Genomic DNA, 22,068 nt, shown 5'->3' on the forward strand with positions numbered 1-22,068 from the left:
GTGGCCATTCAGACATGTCTTAGGACACATGATTAATTTGGCCCCATATAGAGTTGACTTCAAATGCACTCAGCTCTTCAGAAGCTGTAATGAATAAAACTAATGCCTGGTAATAGCACCCAGGGAGCTGACATAGGAATACTCCTTTGTTCATCTTTTTCTTCTCTTTTCATCTCTACTCTTTATTTCGGTATGCTGGAGCAATTACAGTGCTAATGTCACCTAAATAAATCAATGGTTAAATAATAAAATTTTAGGCAGCACATAGCAAAGTTCAGATTCAGATCCCGATGTTATTTCCACTGCTATGTACCTTAGTTTTCTTATCTACAGAATGGGATAATAATAGTGCTTATCTTGCAAGGGTTGTAAGGATTAAATTCGTTAAAATATTTAAGAAATACAATTAGAGGCATACATTTTCAATTTCATAGCTGTAATCAAAGAATAAAATATCATACCAATAAATTAAATTAAAAGAATAAAATAATTTACCGTTGTCCAAACTAGAATACTTCTGAAAGTAAAAGAGAGCAACATGAATAATTATGCTGGGATAATAGGTATAAACAAGGGCTCTTCTAGGAAAGCCAGACTGTATTATATATTAGTCAGGTTCCCCAGAAAAATAGAACCAGCAGGACACTAGGAGATCAGGAAGTCCCACGGTTTGCTGTTTGTAATCTGGAGAACTAGGAAAGTTGGTGGTATAATCCAGCCTAAGTCCAAAGGCCTAAGAACTAGAATTGGGGTGGGGATGGTGGGGTGCAATAGAATAAATCCCTGTTTGAGTCAAAGGACTGAGAACCAGGAGCACCATGTCTGAGGGCAGGAAGAAATGGATGCCCCAACTCAAGCCAAGAGCAAATTTGTCCTTCTCTTTCCCTTTTGTTATATTTAGGCCTTTAATAGATTTGGATGGGGTCCACCCACACTGGTGAGGGTGAGTTTTACTCAATCTACTGATTTGAAATGCTCATCTCTTCAGAAAACACCCTTACGGACATGCTCTGAGATGACGTTTTACAAGCTATCTGGCATCCCTTAGCCCAGTCAAGTTGACATATAAAATTAACCATCACATATGGGGCCAGCCCAGCTATTATTATTATGCCTCTCAAAGTAATTATTATGTCTATCTAATAAGAGTTTATTACATGTATGGCACTGAATAAAAATTCTGTCATGACTTTACTTAATCTTTTTAAAATACATTTAGGGAAATGTTTGTTATTCCTATAATTTGTATAGAGAAACCAATTGACTTTCCAAGATCACACACCTTGAGAAAGTTAAACTGGGATTGAAAGAGGCTATCTCTCATTTCAAGATTCATGCTCTTAGCGAATATTATATACTTGCCCCACTCACATCAATCCATAATCTCTCAACACGCTGGTATATGAAGTAGATGAAAGCTTCCAGACTCCAGACCATTTTATGTTTCTTTTTTTCATGCTTTTTAAAAATTTATTTTAGATACAGAAATGAAGGGAGAGGGAGAGAGAGAAACATAGATGACAGAGAACCTTCTATCAGCTGCCTCCTGAATGGCCCCTACTGGGGATTGAGTCTGACACCCAGTCATGTCCCTTGACCAGGAATCAAACCTGTGACCTCTTGGTGCATGGTACTACACTCAACCAACTGAGCCATACCACCTTGGCCCATTATCTATTGCTAATCTTAATATGTGTTTTTGGTGTATAGGAACACGTGGTGCTTGTCATACATGTTTGACTCCTGCTTCCATCCATTCAGAGTAGCCCTAGTATGTAATGGTCTCTGATTTAGCACAGAGTTATACATTGTAGTTATTACAAAAAGAAAATAAAAACGAAGATAAGAAGGCAGTATAGTAACATAATGGCACTGTGTCTGAGAGCTCAGATGAAAATCCCCATTCCATTACTTATTGTCCATCTGATCATGAGATTGACACCATTTCAGAACCTAAGTGCATTACTCAGATTGGAGAAAACAAAGGAAAGATGGCAAGCTTGAGGAGGGCCAGGTTCAGGATATAAAGCTGTAGCCAATCAGACCACCCTCCCCTCTGAGTATGTCTACTTACTGAAGCAACCTGTAAGCCACGGCAGCAGTCCCAGGAGCTAGCCCTCCCCTCCTCAGAAGGGTTAGGTCTTCTGTAACGGAATGCCCTGTTTGCATCACTGCTCCCTCTGTTTCTCCTTCCTTCACCAATCTATTTTTAAAACCTATTTTGAAAAGTCCATATTTACTTCTGCACCCTGTTCCCATCAGATCTCTCATACTATGCTATGCAAGCTTCCACTATGAGTATTACATCAAATCCTGAAATAATGGGTGATTTAACTAATATCCTATAATGCAATACCCATTAGTGCAATACAAAATAATATTATGAGATTTTATTAGCTCATAGCAGTAAACACAGATTGCATTAAAAGCTGTTCCTATTTTATTTTTGAAATGCTTGGATATGATAGACTAATATAAAATACCCAATTATGCTGCTCTGAAACTGTAAAGTTAGTTTCCTGCTGAGCAGGTTATGTTAAATCTTTTCCTTTTATTTTATTCTTATGAAGGATAAGGAAATGGTGGCTACGGGGTTTCTCTTTGTTCACCTTCCCTAACTGCATAGAAAACAGTTTAAGAGTACTTCCCAGGAAACTGTTTCTGACCTCCTGCCCCTTGCTTTCCACCAGACACTAGTAACAACATCAAATGCCACTTCTTAGCATTAAAAATTAGATATTACCTAGCATTAGGCTCTGCATAGCACAAGGTAAAGGGGCTTTTTGGCAGATAGCCAGGTAACTAGCTCCATGCTGACCAAACAGGACTATGCGAAGCCTCACTGGAGAGTCCTGGTTATGCTTCTAAAGTTTCTCTCATCCTTGTTATAGGAAAACCTGTCAAAAGAGGAATTTAATATTTCCATTTTAGGTGTTCATTTTTAATTTTTTTTTTTACCACCCCCTACAAGTATACCAACTCTTTCATTTAACAAAGCCATTGTCACACCAAGGTGAAGGCTACGTAGTAAAAAAATCTCATTCAAAGTAATAATGCCGTATTGATGGCTTTCTGTGCTAATAATTTTGAGGATGAGAATAGAGTGACACCAAATGACCATTTCTGAAGTCTACTAGTCAACATGCTTTTGTTCTATTAAGCAAGAAAAAACGTTTGGTATTAGAATAAAATATGGTAAGTATAACTAGAATACTGCAACTTTTACTTTGTGAGTAAAGTATTTCTAATGTCTGTCAATAGGGTATAAACTGTTTTAAAAGTTTTCTTGCTTAAACAATCATAAATATTTCAGTGCTATTCACAGATCACAGAAAAATATTTTAAAACAATGGAAGGCTTCTTCTCCAGCATAACCACACAGAGTCATTTTTTATCAGACACATTAATTAATCAATGCAGTGGAAAGGGGTCATCGCTGATAACACACAAGCCATACACAAAATTCTCCAGTAAGCATCTCCAGTTAGCATGTCCACTTATTGTGCTAACTGATAACCCTTTGAACTACTGTCTCATCTTTCTCTTTACCTATAAATATCTCAGAGAAACTCTTATAATTATGGTCCCTATTTACTTACTGTACAATTTCTTCTCAGTCCATTGGAATCCAAATTTTACCCTGAGCTTTTCCAACAATGTTCTCCTTAAGTTTATTGATGACCACATGCTACAGGTAAATGTTTCCCTCATCAGAAATCGTTCTGATGAGGGAAAGAGGAAGGAGGAAGGGTGGAGCAGGGTTTCCCTGGTCAATGGTTCATGCTTGCGCCAGACTTCCTAAGTGCTATGGCCTGGGGACGCCCCATCTAACCTCTTTCAGGAACTCCTAACCAGGTGCAGGAAATGCTAATTAGACATCCTACCAGGTGAGAAAAATGGGTGAGAAGGAGCTGTTGGAGCTACATCCGAACCCAGATACTCTCAGGGGGGTTGGGAGAACACCACAAAGCAAAAAGCTTTTTATATAGTTTTCATTAATCAGAGTTACCTGCCGGAAGCTGGTCCACCCTTGTTGCTTGACACAGTCGCTGCAGGGAAGAAACATCTGCACAGCTTACGTTTCAAGGGACCTGGTGTATATGGCATATGTTTGCTCCCCCTCTTAACACTATGTGTTTTAAACAAGACCACCTCCCCAAGAAAGGTTGTTTCCCCAGGTGAGGATTTTTCCCTGAAGTTAGGGAGGGAATAAAACCCCTTAACTAAGTGCCAGGCGGGTAGTTAATCACTTTAACTATGAACAATCACGCTTAAGCTACATAATCTTTACTCCCTGGAATGGAGATAAGAAACACCCTAACCTTTGGAATAGAAATTGATAGGATTACAATCAACTGGTATAAATACAGATGTAACAAGACAATAAAACACAGAACCTGGCTGGAGATCCTGGCTATAACCTGGCTAGAGAACCTGGTTAGAGAACCTGGCTAGGCTGCTGATCAACTGAACACTGTCTCTGTGTCATTCCTTCTTTGCTGACTCGGTCCACACCTTTGGGAACCCCTGAACCTGCTGGGGTTGGACCCCAACAATTGGCACTCAACAGGTGCCATGGCCGCCATCATGTCAGACATGGACAGCAATGAAGATTCTACTGGGGGCTGCCCATTTTCTTTAACTGGATTCCTTTTTGGCAACATCAGTTCAGCCGGGCAGCTGGAGGGGGAAAGCATCTTGGACGATGAGTGTAAGAAGCACTTGGCAGGCTTGGGGGCTTTGGGTCTGGGCAGCCTGATCACTGAACTCACGGAAAATGAAGAATTGACTGGGAATGATGGTGCTCTGGTAAATGATGAAGGATGGATCAAGAGCACAGAAGATGCTGTGGACTATTCAGACATCAGTGAGGTAGCAGAAGATGAAAGTCGGAGATACCAGCACACAATGAGGAGCTTGCAGTCCCTTTGCCACTCAGATGTTGATTATGATGACTATGATGCTGATTGTGAAGACATTGATTGAAAGTTGATGCCTCCTCCACCTCCACCCCCAGGACCATTAAAGAAGGATAAGGACCAGGATGCTATTACTGGTGTGTCTGAAGATGGAGAAGGCGTCATCTTGCCCTCCATCATTGCCCCTTCCTCTTTGGCCTCAGAAAAAGTGGACTTCAGTAGTTCCTCTGACTCAGAATTTGAGATGGGACCTCAGAAAACAACACAGGCAGAATCTGAGAATCGAAGCTGACCCTACCATTGGCTGAGATTATGCAGCATGATGCTACTAAGCTATTGCCAAGTGTCACAGAACTTTTTCCAGAATTTCGGCTTGGAAAGGTGTTATGCTTCCAACGTCTTTTTGGACCAGGAAAGAATGTCCCATCTGTTTGGCGGAGTGCTCGGAGAAAGAGGAAAAGGAGGCATCGTGAGCTGATACAGGAAGAGCAGATTCAGGAGGTGGAGTGCTCAGTAGAATCGGAAGTCAACCAGAAGTTTTTATGGACCTATGACTATGATCCGCCACCACCTCTAGAGCAGTGTCTCTCTGATGATGAAATCACAATGATGGCTCCGGTGGAGTCCAAGTTTTCCCAGTCTACTGTAGATATAGATGAAGTGACAGATACCAAACCAAGAGCAGCTGAGTGGCGTTATGGGCCTGCCTGACTGTGGTATGATATGCTGGGTGTCCCTGAAGATGGCAGTGGGTTTGACTATGGCTTCAAACTGAGAAAGATGGAACATGAACCTGTGATAAAAGGTAGAATGATAGAGGACTTTAGGAAATTTGAGGAAAGCAGTGGCACTGATCCTCTGGCTGATGAAAACTTCCTGATGGCGACACAACAACATTGGGAGGATGATATCATCTGGGATGGGGAGGATGTCAAACACAAAGGGACAAAACTTCAGCGTGCAAGCCTGGCAGGCTGGCTTCCTTCCAGCATGACTAGAAATGCCATGGCTTACAATGTTAAGCAAGGTTTTGCAGCCACCCTGGATGATGACAAGCCTTGGTACTCCATTTTTCCCATTGACAATGAGGAGCTGGTGTATGGACGTTGGGAGGACAACATTATTTGGGATGCTCAGGCCATGCCCTGGCTGTTGGAGCCTCCTGTTTTGACACTTGATCCCAATGATGAGAATCTCATTTTGGAAATTCCTGATGAGAAGGAAGAGGCCACATCTAACTCCCTCTCCAAGGAGAGTAAAAAGGAATCATCTCTAAAGAAGAGTCAAATTCTCTTAGGGAAAACAGGAGTCATCAAGGAGGAACCACAGCAGAATATGTCTCAGCCAGAAGTGAAAGATCCATGGAATCTCTCCAAAGATGAATATTACTACCCCAAGCAACAGGGTCTTTGAGGCACTTTTGGAGGAAATATCCAGCACTCAATTCCTGCTGTGGAATTACGGCAGCCCTTCTTTCCCACCCATATTGGGCCCATCAAACTCCGGCAATTCCATCGCCCAGCTCTGAAGAAATACTCCTTTGGGGCATTGTCTCAGCCAGGTCCCCACTCAGTCCAACCCTTGCTAAAGCACATAAAAAAGAAGGCTAAGATGAGAGAACAAGAGAGGCAAGCTTCAGGTGGTAGAGAGATGTTTTTTATGCGCACATCTCAGGACCTCACAGGCAAAGATGGAGATCTTATTCTAGCAGAATACAGTGAGGAAGATGGACCGTTAATGATGCAGGTTGGCATGGCAACCAAGATAAAAAACTATTATAAGCGAAAACCTGGAAAAGATCCCGGGGCCCCAGATTGTAAATATGGAGAAACTGTTTATTGCCATACCTCTCCTTTCCTGGGCTCTCTCCATCCTGGCCAGTTGCTGCAGACGTTTGAGAACAATCTTTTTCGTGCCCCAATTTATCTTCATAAGATGCCAGAAACTGATTTCCTTATCATTCGGACAAGGCAAGGTTACTGCATTTGGGAATTGGTGGATATCTTTGTGGTTGGCCAGCAGTGCCCCTTGTTTGAAGTTCCTGGGCCCAACTCCAAAAGGGCCAATACACATATTCGATATTTTCTTCAGGTTTTTATTTACCGCCTCTTCTGGAAGAGTGCAGATCGGCCACGGCGGATCCGAATGGAAGATATAAAAAAAGCCTTTCCCTCTCATTCAGAAAGCAGCATCGGCTAAAGCTCTGTGCTGACTTCAAACACACAGGGATGGACTCAAATTGATGGGTGCTGAAGTCTGACTTTCGTTTACCAACTGAAGAGGAGATCAAAGCTATGGTGTCTCCAGAGCAGTGCTGTGCTTATTACAGTATGAGAGCTGTAGAGCAGCGACTCAAGGATGCTGGCTATGGTGAGAAGTCCTTTTTTGCTCCAGAAGAAGAAAACGAGGAAGGTTTCCAGATGAAGACTGATGATGAGGTTCGCACTGCTCCTTGGAACACCACAAGGGCCTTCATTGCTGCCATGAAGGCCAAGTGTCTCCTGGAGGTGACTGGGGTGGCAGATCCCACAGGGTGTGGTGAAGGATTTTCCTATGTGAAGATTCCAAACAAACCAACACAACAGAAGGATGATAAAGAGCCTCAGCCAGTGAAGAAAGCAGTGACAGGAACAGATGCAGACCTCTGTCGCCTCTCTTCGAAAAATGCCAAGCAACTTCTACGTAAATTTGGCGTGCCTGAGGAAGAGATTAAAAAGTTGTCCCACTGGGAAGTGATTGATGTGGTGCGCACAATGTCAACAGAACAGGCCTGTTCTGGGGAAGGGCCAATGAGTAAATTTGCCCGTGGATCAAGGTTTTCTGTGGCTGAGCATCAAGAACGTTACAAAGTGGAATGTCAACGTATCTTTGACCTACAAAACAAGATTTTGTCATCAACTGAAGTCTTATCAACTGATATAGATATCAGCTCAGCTGAAGACAGTGACTTTGAAGAAATGGGGAAGGCTATAGAGAACATGTTGCAGAATAAGAAAACCAGCTTTCAGCTGTCACATGAACGGGAGGAGCAGGAGTGGAAGGAACTACAGAGGATGCTACTGGCAGCAGCAGGAAACAATCACAGAGATGATGATGCAGCTTCTGTGACTAACCTGAACTCTTCTGCCACTGGCCATTGTCTCAAGATTTATCGCACATTTCGAGATGAAGAGGGGAAAGAATATGTTCGCTGTGAGATGGTCTGAAATCCAGCTGTCATAGATGCCTATGTGCGCATACAGACTACAAAAGATGAGGAGTTCATTCGAAAATTCGCCCCTTTTGATGAACAGCATCAAGAAGAGATGCGAAAAGAATGGCGGAGGATTCAAGAGCAGCTGAGGCGGCTTAAGCAGAACCAGGAGAAGGAGAAGCTTAAGGGTCCTCCTGAGAAAAAGCCAAAAGAGTTGAAGGAGCGTCCTGACCTAAAGCTGAAATGTGGGGCTTGTGGAGCCATTGGGCACATGAAGACAAACAAATTCTTCCCCCTCTATTATCAAACAAATGCTTCACCTTCCAATACTGTTGCCAAGACAGAGGAACAGGAAGAGGAGTTGGAAAAGACAGCCATTTATAATGATAATGAAGAACTTATCAAGGTTGAAGGGACCAAGATTGTTTTGGGGAAACAGCTAATTGAGAGTGCAGATGAGGTTCGCAGAAAATCTCTGGTTCTCAAGTTCCCTAAAAGCAACTCCCTCCTAAGAAGAGACAGCGAGTTGGAACCACTGTTCACTGTGACTATTTGAATAGACCTCATAAGTCCACCCACCGGCGCCGGACAGACCCCATGGTGACACTGTCATCTATCTTGGAGTCTATCATCAATGACATGAGAGATCTTCCAAATACTTACCCTTTCCACACTCCAGTCAATGGGAAGGTTGTAAAGGACTACTACAAAATTATTACTAGACCAATGGACTTACAGACACTTCATGAAAATGTGCGTAACCACCTCTACCCATCTCGGGAAGAGTTCAGAGAGCATTTGGAGCTCATTGTGAAAAATAGTACAACCTACAATGGGCCAAAGCACTCCTTGACCCAGCTCTCTCAATCCATGCTGGATCTCTGTGATGAAAAACTCAAAGAGAAAGAAGACATATTGGCTCGTCTAGAGAAAGCTATCAATCCCTTGTTGGATGATGATGACCAAGTGACATTTTCTTTTATTCTGGATAATATTGTCACCCAGAAGATGATGGAATTTCCAGATTCTTGGCCATTTCATCACCCAGTTAATAAGAAGTTTGTTCCAGATTATTATGAAGTGATTGTCAGTCCAATGGATTTAGAGACTATATGTAAGAGTATCTCCAAGCACAAGTATCAGAGTCGAAAGAGCTTTCCAGATGATGTCAACCTTATCCTTGCTAACAGTGTTAAGTATAATGGGCCTGAAAGTCAGTATACTACGACTGCTCAGGAGATTGTGAACGTCTGTTGCCAGACATTGACTGAGTATAACGAACATTTGACTCAACTTGAGAAGGATATTTGTACAGCTAAAGAAGCAGCTTTGGAAGAAGCAGAATTAGACAGTTTGGACCCAGTGACCCCAGGGCCTTATACACCTCAGCCACGTGGTTTATATGATACCAACACATCCCTCAGTATGTCTAGAGATGCCTCTGTATTTCAAGATGAGAGCAATATGTCTGTCCTGGATATTCCCACTACCACTCCAGAAAAGCAGGTGACACAGGAAGGTGAAGGTGCAGATGGTGATCTTGCAGATGAAGAGGAAGGAACTGTGAAACAGCCTCAAGCCAGTGTCCTGTATGAGGATTTGCTTATGTCTGAAGGAGAAGATGATGAGGAAGATGCTGGCAGTGACGAAGAAGGAGATAATCCTTTCTCTGCTATCCAACTGAGTGAAAGTGGAAGTGACTCTGGTGTGGGATCTGGTGGGATAATACCCAAACAGCCCCGCATGCTTCAGGAGAACACAAGGATGGGCATGGAAAATGAAGAAAGCATGATGTCCTATGAGGGAGACAGTGGGGAGGCTTCTCATGGTTTGGAGGATAGCAACATCAGTTATGGGAGCTATGAGGAGCCCAACCCCAAGACGAACACCCAAGACACAAGCTTCAGCAGTATCGGTGGGTATGAGGTATCAGAGGAGGAAGAAGATGAGGAGGAAGAGCAGCGCTCTGGGCCGAACGTGCTATGCCAGGTCCACCTGTCAGAGGACGAGCGGGACAGTGAGGATTTCCACTCGATTGCTGGGGACAGTGACTTGGACTCTGATGAATGAGGCTTCCTTTGGGCCTCCTTGGTCAGCCTTCCCTGTTCTCCAGCCTAGGTGATTTAATTTGTTTATATTTGTACAGTGTCTGATCCTGAAATCACCAGGTTAATTCACACCTTAGCCTTTAAAATATAGTAAGTAAATAATATTGAACTAATTGCCTCTCCTGATCTTCCTGGGGGCAATGTCACCCTTTGGATTAAAATCAAGCAACTTCCTTCCCCTTCCACTGATAAAAATAGAGCAATCTCCTCCTCCTTCAGTGCTTGCCTTTAACTTCATTTATTGTTCTTTGTATCATTTTTCTCTGGGGAAGGAGGAGAAATTATGAAAGGACTAATAGCTTTATGTCCTCTTGGTGTATTAGAAATTTTCCAAGCATGGTATCATTTCAGTTTTCTAGCAGGCTGGAACACAAACATGACCCTTGGTCCTTTCCAGTCAATAGAGAGGAGAGAGGCCCCCCATTCCAAACAGGCTCCCTAAATTAGAAAGGAAGCCTAAATTAGGTCCTTCGGCTCCTATGAGCTCCATGTCTAAATTTCAAAGAGCGATAAGAGAAGCTGAAGCTAATGGAGATCTTGAATTCTCACTCTGCTTCCCAGTCATGTATGAGAGTGAGGGGAATGAAAACCCCACCTGGGAGTCTATACCTTACAAAATACTTAAAGAATTAAAATTGGCCTGCTCTGAATATGGACCTCTAGGTCCTTACACACAAACCTTGGTAGAAGCCCTAGCCAGTAAATGGATGACTCCTTATGATTGGTCACAAGTTTGTAAAGCCTGTCTCTCAGGAGGCAATTACTTATTATAGAAAACTGAATATGATGATCTTGCTAAGAGAGCTGTAGCCACTAGCAAAAATTCCAGAGGAGGAATAACCCTAGACATGATATTAGGAGAAGGTGAGTTTATCATGGCTCAGGAGCAACTGTATATGCCCAAAGAGGCACTTATTAAAGTAAACAGTTGTGCAGTAAATGCCTAGAAATCCCTACCTTGTACAGTAGGAAAAACAACCACCCTTACAGAGGTTAAACAGAAGGTCGAGGAACCATATCAGGATTTCCTTTCTTGCCTCATACAGGCAGTCAAGAGAGTAATCACTAATGAAGAGGCAGCCAATATCCTAATCAAACAACTGGCTTTTGAAAATGCTAATAATACCTGTCAGGCTTTATTAAGGCCGATTCGCAGAATGGGAACTATAAATGATTTTATAAAACAGTGTGCTGATATAAGTCCAGCATTTATACAGGGTGTAGCTATAGCTGCAGCTCTCAAAGGGGAGACATACCCTCAATATGTACAGGACATAGAACAAGACAGCAATAATACAGGTAATAAAAGAAATATGAACTGCTACTCTTGTGGCTTATCTGGGCACTTTAGCAGAGAATGCCCAAATAAAAATAATAATACTCAGGCCAGATGGCAAGCTCCTCGACAGCCTGGAAATACATCAGGGAATAATATTAACCCTCCAAAAATTGTTTGTCCCCGATGTCAGAAAGGATTCCATTGGGCAAAGGAATGTAGATCAAAATACCATAAAAATGGTCGGCCTTTAAATTCTACAAACCGCTCCCAAGGAGGTTCTATCCCATCACCTCAATTGAGAAACTTGAGAGGGGGCCAGCCCCAGGCCCCTGCAATAATAGGGGCATCAATCCTCAACCCCTTTGCAAATTTCAATCAGTCAATGACCTCTTCAGGGCAACCCCAGGCAGTGCAGGATTGGACCTCCACTCAACCACCCACGCAATACTAACCCCAGACTCGCCAGTAGCAGACATTCCTACAGGAGTGTCTGGGCCGCTGCCTGAGGGAACTGTAGGTTTAATATTAGGACAGAGCTCCACCTCGTTACAGGGGATCTTAGTCATCCCAGGAGTTTTTGATGCAGACTACACAGGAGAAATACAGATTTTACTTTCCCCACCCACTATACAGATTCAGTCCAACCAGAATATTGCCCAATTACTCCTGTTACCAATACATAAAATAGGGACAGCTGTTACCCAGGAAGCCAGAGGGGCCAGAAGTTTTGGATCTAGTGATGCAGCATTTTGGATACAAGAAATCCATGCTGCTAGACCTACAAAAATTTTACAAATTTAGGGAAAACCAATTGAAGGTCTATTGGATACATGAGCAGATGTTTCCTGTATAGCAGAGAAGGATTGGCCCTCTTCATGGCCGACGCACACCACCTCCACTTCCCTAGTAGGACTAGGCAAGGCATCTAATGTAAAAAAGAGTTCTCAGAATTTAACTTGGGCTGATGAAGATCAACATTCAGGAACATTCTGTCCCTATGTAATTACAACTATCCCCTTTACATTATGGGGAAGAGATATCTTGTCTCAAATGGGAGTTCTATTATATAGCCCCAGCGGTGTTTGATTTACTCCTGTTACAAAAAATTACAAGAAAATGAGTTTAAATAGTCCTCTCCTCATCACGTTCTACAACATACTCTATTTGTAATTAATATACTAAATGTAGTTTCTGAGGGGAATTCCCTGATGTACAGACATTGGAACCCTGATCTAACTAAACCTAAAACCCTCGTCAAATGGAGAGACTTGCTTACAGGAGCCTGGAAGGGACCTGATGTACTTTTAACCTGGGGGAGAGGACGTGCTTGTATATTTCCACAGGATGCAGACTCACCTGTGTGGATTCCAGACTGTCTAGTCAAACCTTATGTCTCACCGCCCTCCGTCTCCACCTCACTCTAGCACACCTGACCATTGCCCGTCTGCAGCAGATGTGCAGCCCTGAGCTGGAACCACTTGTCCATTGGGAGAATCACATGTGCCTCCTTTTTGTCTGTCCATATGTCCCACCTTTGCCTCACATCTCCTTTCCTTTTTCTTTTTTTTAAATCTGACTAATTGTTTGCTGGTTCTTTGGCCTTTCTCCTTCTCTCCTGAACACAGGCTTTTCTAGAATCTCCCTACCCTACTGTTCCAGGAAGGGCACCTCCCTTTTCTGTCATGACTGGGGGTGTCTGGTATATGCCCCATACGTGGAGTTGTCTTGTGCCAAGAGCCTGACATCCTGGGCTGAGAGAGCCCTGTCCCGGGACTCCATGCTGACAGGCCGTTCCTCCCTTGTCCTGTATTGGCCTCTCTTGCCCTTGTGTCAAGAGGGACCCTCTTCTCACAGTCCATTTGCAGGCGAGGGGAGCCCAAGGCAGGTGCTGGGTGTGGAGGCCACGGGGGCATAGGCTACCAAGGAGACAGAACTGAATCTCTTGCAGGGGGGTGCTGCCCCTCCCTCATTCACATCACATCACCCTGCTTGGCCCCAGAGGATGGCTGGTTAGCCAGAGACGGGTAAGATTCCTCAGGGAAGGAACGACCTAAGACAGGCACAGTCACAGAGGGGTCATCAGGAGACAACTTAGGGGTCAACAGAGGTGGGGCACAGACCCTTACCCCCCCAACTTTGCAGAGGCCTGAACCCTCACCCCTTCTGAGGGAGGTCTCCTTCCCCCATGGCTGCTTCACTTCCCACGCTCAGCTCAGATTGGGACCCAGGTAAAAACAGAGACTGGCTGACAGCAGCTGCCCTCTCACTGCAACAGGACTTGTTCCCCATTTCTACCTTAGACCACAGGGAAAGGGGCAGCTGAAGGAAAGGGCTGTGTCAGGATGCTGCCTTCTTCCCTTTCTTCTTTCTCTTTTCTAAACACTTCCATGCCTTGTAGTTCTTTTGCTTTCTCTTCTTTTTCTCTCTATTACCCTCCATCTCCACCTCATCCTCCTCCTCCCCAGTATCTTCCCTATCAGCTGACCCAGAAGGCACAGCTGACTCCTCCCCAGACATCGATACCACCATCAATTGCAGCCTTGATGGACCTTTTGATGCAGCCCTTCAACTCGCTGATGCTTCGGGAAGCCCGTCACCAATGATGCCGCCTGCTAGCCAGATCAACAAGGACAACCAAATCACCAACTTAAGGACAGCTGAAATTCCTTGACTGAAGAGGCCAGCAACCTTCTACAGGAACAAGGCTCCTTGTGCATTCCATCCACTATGTTTATAGCTATGCTCGCTATCATTGCTTGTCAGTCTTCTTCCGAGTCTTAAACAACCCAATCCGAGAGGTGGCCGCTGATTTACACGCGCTATCATTTAAAAAATAAAAAAGGGGAAATTTGCCGGAAGCCAGTCCACCCTCGCTGCTTGACACAGTCGCTGCAGGGAAGAAACATCTGCACAGCTTACGTTTCAAGGGACCTGGCGTATATGGCATATGTTTGCTCCCCCTCTTAGCGCTACGTGTTTTAAACAGGACCACCTCCCCGAGAAAGGTTGTTTCCCCAGGTGAGGATTTTTCCCTGAAGTTAGGGAGGGAATAAAACCCCATAACTAAGTGCCAGGCGGGTAGTTAATCACTTTAACTATGAACAATCACACTTAAGCTACATAATCTTTACTCCCTGGAATGGAGATAAGAAATGCCCTAACCTTTGGAATAGAAATTGATAGGATTAAAATCAACTGGTATACATACAGATGTAACAAGATAATAAAACACAGAACCTGGCTAGAGATCCTGGCTATAACCTGACTAGAGAACCTGGCTAGGCTGCTGATCAACTGAATGCTGTCTCCGCCCACACCTTTGGGAACCCCTGGACCTGCTGAGGCTGGACCCCAACAGTTACCAAAGAAGAAATCATAATTGACATTACTGATTTCTGATGCTTCTTAAAGTTCCATTATTTCCCCAATAGTTTTCCTTCCAAAAACTGGCTGCATGACCTCCCTCTGTCTTTTAATGTTTAATTGTAATACTTTTTTCTTTGCCTTCATCTTCATTAGCCACCCTCCATCTTTAAAGATTGTTGATGAACTCCATTTCCTCTTTGAATCCCTTTCTGTTTTGTTCTGCTTTTTGCTGGTACAGTAAACTTATTTCTCCTCTTCCTCCTCTTTGCATATCTTTCTCTTCTTCATATTGTGATTTTACAGTTTATTCTGCTTCTTTATTGGAAAAACATAACTTTCAGTCTGAGTACAATAAGAAAACAATTTCTCATGAATTCTCAGGCACTTCTTGTATCACATGATCAACTATCTCTCTGAGTAAAGCAGCCACACATTTTACTTTTAATATTTCATGTCTACATCATTTAAACTATACAGAATAAAGGCAATCCAAAATAGAGGGCAGGCTATTAAACAATTCAATATGCAAACTCCTTTCCATCCAAATAGAACAAATTGTAGCATATTTTTACAATAAACTTGAGGATATATATTAGCATAGCCCCACTTTGCCTAAAATAGGAGTTAGCAGTGAAAAGTAGGAGACCTGCATATTTTTAAAAAGAATAAAGAGGTTTGTAAGCAAATAATCATTGATATGCACTTTGCTGATTCAATTATGTGAAAGTCCTGATTTTTAAAGATGACATCCCTGGTGCCAATCATTAGGTGGCTCTTGGTGCGATTAATACATAGACTATTGGGCTTGCTAGAAAGTGCCTTTGATCCAATGTGGTCTTTCTTGTGTTCTTATGAACTTCAATTTCATGTTTAAATTATAACTCTTTCTCTCTGAAATTCCATCTGTGCATGAATAATCAGAACACTTTTCCCTTATCTACATATTTCACCATTATTTTAGATGATAAAAAAATTCTTGTACTTGTGTTTCGTTAAACCTAAGAAAGCGGATCTGTGCAACACTTGACTAAGGATTTACATGCTTCTAAAAAAACAGCTGGGTTGAAATGTGCTGATCTTCCTGCTCAGTAATCATGCCTTCCCATACACCCATATTTCAATAGCTAATAACCTGGCATGCTCATTTCACTGGCGATGTAAATGACAAGCTTTCATTTTGTTGCAGATGATCACACTGCCACAAACAGTGTTTCATTTTATGGAAACATACCTGTGTGAGTGGAATGCTTTTGATTCTACAGCCTGTGCAATGGGACAGCTAGCACCCAGTCATGCAATTTATTAAAACATGGTCATTCCTAATCCTGAAATCTTACATTTATAGGCTTCTTAACAACATAAAAGGTAAACTTTTTCTTTGCTGGAATTTTGCTCACATTGGACAATTTTTTTAAGGTAGAGTGCTTGATGAAGGCCCTGGAGTCTTTAACAGCAAAAGTGAAGCCAAAAGTTGCATTTCTATGGGGGAAATCGGCAGTGTTCAACAGTGAGCCATAGACAATGGCATTATGCATTCCTTTCTTGTTTCTCTGTAACATTTCCCTTGAACTGTTCACTTGCTAGTATCTTAATTAAAGGCATTTTTCTCGGAGCAGAGGTTGTTACAAATGAATCAGAGCAGCATAAACTTGTCAAAATATTTAGAATTCTGGATAAAATAAATAAAATTTGTATGGAAGACTATTACATGAGCAAGTGCCAAACCATGTCACATAGAGATAGTATGATCAAAAAAACAAGCAAAATAAAGACCTAATGTGTCAAGAAAATTCTGTAACTAATGTTTTGATTCCAGAAGAGAAAAATGCTATACAGACACAGAAAGACAATATGACTGTAGTGGGCAGTTAGACAGGCATGAGCAGAGTAAGAACGATAGGCCAGGCACAGAGGGTCAGCAGGGCGGAGAGCTCTGGGTGCCTAGCCATGGGCAAAACTGTAAGTCCTGGCACAACCACTCCCTTGAGCATTAATCCCTGGAAGATAGCATCTATACTTCAGCTAGGTTTCAGCTCCAGTCCTAGAGAAGCAGCAAAATCGGAGAAAGTGACCCCATGGCTGACATTAGGACCAGCTGCATTGACTAAAGACCCCCTGATGCCAATCAATCAGTGGAAACCATGAGGGGGCACACCTGGAAAGCTGATGAATATTCTGCTGAGATCCTCCCCCTGAGACCTCCAGATAAAAGCACTCAGGATGGAGGACCCAGAATGGCTGTCTCTATGGAACAAGCCCGTGCCTTTACCCACCCCCTTCCTTCCCCAGGGTGCCTACACCCTGACCCCCCAGTGCTTCAAATATTTCCCCCTCAAAGCATCTTTTCCTTGGTCTTTGTATCTTGTTTTCTCCTAAGCACTGAGGGCCCTTCTGCTGTAACTTGTTTCCTAAACCCATTTTTTCTATGGCTCACTTTTCCACCTCTTTGATTTTTCTAAACAAACTTTCTCTTATCATTTGAATCTTGGTTCTGAATTCTTCTCTTAGCCAGAACTCAAATACCCAGGTTGCTGAGCCAAGGCCTAACACCTAGTGCCTTTTCTGCCACTAACATTATCATGGGGGATTGATAAGACAAAAAAGTGTTTATGTAATTCATGGGAAGTTGTAGACAGAACATTCTTTGACTGACATGATGACTAGTCTGGGAGTTGAACAAGGTAGAGATTTCATGACTGACATGCACTTAATCTTTTCCCTGTTGGACATGACTTGTCTCTTTCCAGCCCTGAGCTCTGTCAATCAAGGTGCAAAATTAGGGTGAAAATATTTGGCATGTAAGCTGCCCCTTCATGTACGCCATGACATGAACCATTCTATCTCAATGTTCTTAAAGGAATCACATGCCAACCCCTCAAAATATATATGGCATTACTTTGCCATATATACTTACTTTTAATTTACTCTATAAATTCTTTCCACTTGAAAACGTTATTCCTTTGATTGGCCCCCATCTAATATTATTCTGCCCAATAATATAATCAACATCTGCATCTGCTTATCATTTTAAATCTCTTTATTCACATAAAACAAAACAATCAAGCAAACAAACAACAAAGACTCGAGAGCTCATTAAGACAATCCCACATAACTCTGGATCCCTGTATCTCATCTTAGGCATATAAACCATGTATAAATAGTCCAAAGTGAGTTGGCAAACATGAATCTTGAATCTTAAAAACAAAGAGATGCATCATTTTGCCTCTGAGGTTGTTTTCAGGTATATTTTCCAATTACTCTCACACTTGCAGAGTTGAGAATCAAGACAAAGATCCTTATCTTTTAACCCACCTGTATTGCCTTAATCTTACCTATCTATGAGAGATTATTAAAAATTAATTTCCCCTTAAGATTCAGACATTTTTTAGTCCTGCCATCTGGAAAGGACACTTTCAAAGTGGAATCATAAAGCTAACAAATCTGCTTTCAGTTAAGATTATAATGTCAACCTCTGAACTCTCTCTAAAACACAGAACATATTCCTTGAAATTATGATCCGACTTCCTCATAAAATCAACATTTATACTTTGAAATACATATCCTACATCCTAACCTGGTATCCACACATGTACAGGACATTGTAAAATTTTCAAGCAGCCAATATCTGACCTAAAAATTTTAAAGTATTTATGGACTTTTTAAGGCAAAATAAAGAAGTAATGAATAATATACTGATCAACTTTGTAGACATTAATTTTGACACCAGGCCTAGAGGTATAACACTTGTGTGCCCCTAGCCAATGCCACACCTGATTTTTTTTTTTTTACCAACCTCATGGATTTTATTTCTTTTATTACATATCTATGTCTAAATCAGCATAAAATTATTTTGCATGCTTTAAAATTTTATGTAAATGGTCTGGCAATGCAAACAATCAATAGCAGATTTAGTCCCTTAATGTTTCTACTAGTATATATTTTCCAATGTTTGATTTCCACAATATATTTAACCATTCTACCATTGATAGATTTGCATTGTTTTTAGATTTTTGCTATTTCACAGAGTACATTCTCCTACATGCCTCCTGGTGCCCATTTGTCAGAGTTTGTCTAGACTAGAGTATAAAACAACAGTGAAATTGCTATGCCATCCTTAACCTGCCTTTACATTGAATTTTGTAGTGAGTACTGTCATCAGGATGGTGACATAGATTCTTCCTGACTTTACTCCTCTCACAAGAAGAACAACTAACAACTACTCAAAAGTAAGACATCACTGAGAGAATTGTTTTCCAAAATTATTTCTCTTGGTGAATTTGTTAATTTCTGTTTCAACACCACACTGACTTAATTATTATGACTTCAAAATAATTGTTGCTCTATAAAAGAAAAGTTTCCATCTTGTTCTTAATGAGTTCCACCGAAAAGATTGTTGAGATTTTGAAGGAATTGCATTGACTTTATATCCTCATTTATGTTTCTAAATGTTATAGAGCAAAATTTAGAAATTTCTCCATAGACATTATTCTGGTTATCTCTTACTAGAGGCCTGGTGCACGAAATTCATGCACCAGGGGATGGGGGATCCCCTTAGCCCAGCCTGCACCCTCTCCAATCCAGGACCCCTTCGGGAATGTCCAACTGCCAGTTTAGGCCCGATCCCTGGGATCGGGCCTAAACTGGCAGTTGGACATCCCTCTCACAATCCTGGGCTGCTGACTCCTAATCACTCACCTGCCTGCCTGCCTGATTGCCCCCAACTGCCCCTCCCTGCCATCCTGGTCGCTCCTAACTGGCCCCCCTGCCGGCCTGGTCACCCTTTCCTGTCCCATCCCCCTGCCGGCCTGGTTGCCCCTAAATGCCCACCCCCCTGCAAGCCTAGTTGCCCCTCACTGCTTCCCCTGCCAGCTTAATTGCCCCCAAATATCCCCCTGCTGGCCTGGTCACTCCCAAGTGCACCCCCTGCCAGCCTGGTCTCCCCTAACTGCCTCCCCTCGCCCCTGCTGGCCTGGTCGCCTCTTACTGCCCCCCCTGCCAGCCTGGTCACACCCAACTGTCCCCCTCTGCTAGCCTGGTTGCCCCTCATGGCCCTCTTGCTGGCCTTGTCACCCCACGCAGCCTGCTTGTTCAGTCGTTTGGTTGTCCCTCACTAACCCCCCTGCCGGCCTGGTTGTAGGCAGCCATCTTGTGAAGGCATGAGGGTTAATTTGCATATTACCTCTTTATTATATAGGATTGATGTAATGCATCATCCCCAAATTCAGTAACTTCAAAACAATGCAAACATTGCATTACCTTTCATGGTTTCTGTTTCCAGGGTTTTTGAAAGGGAAGGACTTATCTGGACAGTCCTGGCCCAACCTCTCTCTCTCTCTCTCTCTCTCTCTCTCTCTCTCTCTCTCTCTCTTTCTGTGGTTGTAAGAGATGATGACTGAGACTGGAAAATGTGGGGGCCCATGAGGAGGGAGGAAATGAGCAGCTGGGAGATACAGATTGCCCTGTATCTTTCTCCCTATAGTCTCAGGGCCTTTGCCAGGGACTCTCCACAAGGGGTAAATGGAGCACCTTCCAGTAAGTGACTGAGTCCTAACAGTCAACATTGTAAGTAATAGGAAGCAGAAGTGCCAATTTCTTTAAAACCTGTGTCTGGAGACTGGCACAGCATCACTTCCACTAGATTGTATTGGTCAAACAGTCAAAAAACCAGATTCACAGGGAAGGCTATATACCTCCCCTTGCAATGAGAGATTGTCAAAGAATTTTAGGATAGTGTTTGTAAACTGTACAACTGCTGTTAGATTGATTGTGAGGAAGGTTCTATTTTTAAATGCTATTGCAAACTGTTGCAAATGGTGTCTTTTTTAAAAGAATACTTTTTCTAACGGTTGGTTGCTGAGGTATAGAAATAGGTATTTAAAATGGATAACCAACAACATAGGTAAGCTTTTAATGAATTCCCATAATGATTCTTTTGGATTTCTAAGTACAAACTCACATCATCTCTATATAATGACAGTTTTATTTCTCTTTTTCACATCTGGTTTCTTTTATTTACTGTTCTTACCTTACTGCACTGCCTAGACCTCTAATACAATGTTAATAGAATTGAGGAAAGCAAGAACTCTTGTCCTTGAGTTCAAAAGAATGATTTTACCTTTTTGCAATGAAATGTGATGATTTCTGTATGTCATTTGTTGGTATTCTTTTTCAAGTTAAATAATTCCTTTCTATTTTTAGTTTGCTCACATTTAAAAAATACTAAAGAATAGATGTTGGATTATATCTAATTTTTTTCTACATCTCTTGAGAGAATCATATAATTTTTCTCCTTTAATCTGGTGAATTTCTAATGTGAAACCAATGTTACATTTCCCTAGAATAACCAACTTGGTCCTGATATATCATCTTTTTATACATCACTGTATTTAATTTGCTAATATTTTTAGCATTTTTTTTATCTATAATTATATACTAATTGATACCATATTTTTTTTCTTTCTTATATGGTCTTCGTCTGGATATTTTTCAAGGTTATGTTAGACTCCTCAAATAAGTTAGGGATTATGCTCTTTGTCTTAACTTTAGGGTACTTTATACTATAGATTACAATAATTTGTTCCACAATTGTTTTTGTAGAACGCATCCTTGCAAAATATCTAGACCTGGTATTTTTCTTTTTTGGGAGGGTAGCATATTTTATTTTGATTCACTTGATTTAACATTTATAAGACTATTCAGGATTTTCTTACTTTTATTGAAATAGTTTGGGTAAGTTATTTTCCTTTATTTCTTCCTGTCTCTTTTTTTGTTCTGTCTGAGGCTAAAAAAACCCAAATAAACTAACATAAAAGTTATTAATGCCTCATAAATAATTGTTAATCTTTTTAAATGTTTCAAATCATATTAGCTTTCTTTTTATTTACTGATTAAATTCAGAGATGGAGAGGAAGGGAGAGAAAGAGAGGCGAGAGAGAGAAACATCCGTTTGTTGTTCCATTATTTATGCATTCCTCTGTTGGTTCTTGTATGTCCCCTGACCCAGGATTGAACCCCCAACCTTGGCTTATCAGGTCAATGCCTAAGTGAGCTACCCGGCCAGGGCCTGCATAACATTTTATTTCTAAAATGAAAGTGATTTCAGAAAAACTCTTCTATGCATTATTACTCAGTTCATTTTTAATCGTATCCAAAGTGAAATAAACATGAAACACTTTAAGGGTTAAAGCTCCTCTCATTCCAGTA

The 22,068-nt window shown here is 41.9% G+C and overlaps 1 protein-coding gene across 1 annotated transcript; it reads left to right on the plus strand.

The window, feature by feature from the left end:
• Positions 1–4,575: 4,575 nt before the first annotated feature.
• On the plus strand, positions 4,576–10,182 carry LOC308536198 (transcription initiation factor TFIID subunit 1-like; the record flags this gene model as incomplete). Its single annotated transcript, XM_081115278.1, is given in 9 exon segments — positions 4,576–4,983; positions 4,987–5,200; positions 5,203–5,627; positions 5,631–6,329; positions 6,333–7,107; positions 7,110–7,159; positions 7,163–8,122; positions 8,126–8,606; positions 8,609–10,182. Coding segments are annotated over 9 exon segments (5,586 nt in total).
• Between the last annotated feature and the right edge of the window lie 11,886 nt (positions 10,183–22,068).

Source organism: Myotis nattereri (assembly GCF_964212035.1).
Source record: "Myotis nattereri genome assembly, chromosome: 2".
NCBI classification, from domain to species: Eukaryota; Metazoa; Chordata; class Mammalia; order Chiroptera; family Vespertilionidae; genus Myotis; species Myotis nattereri.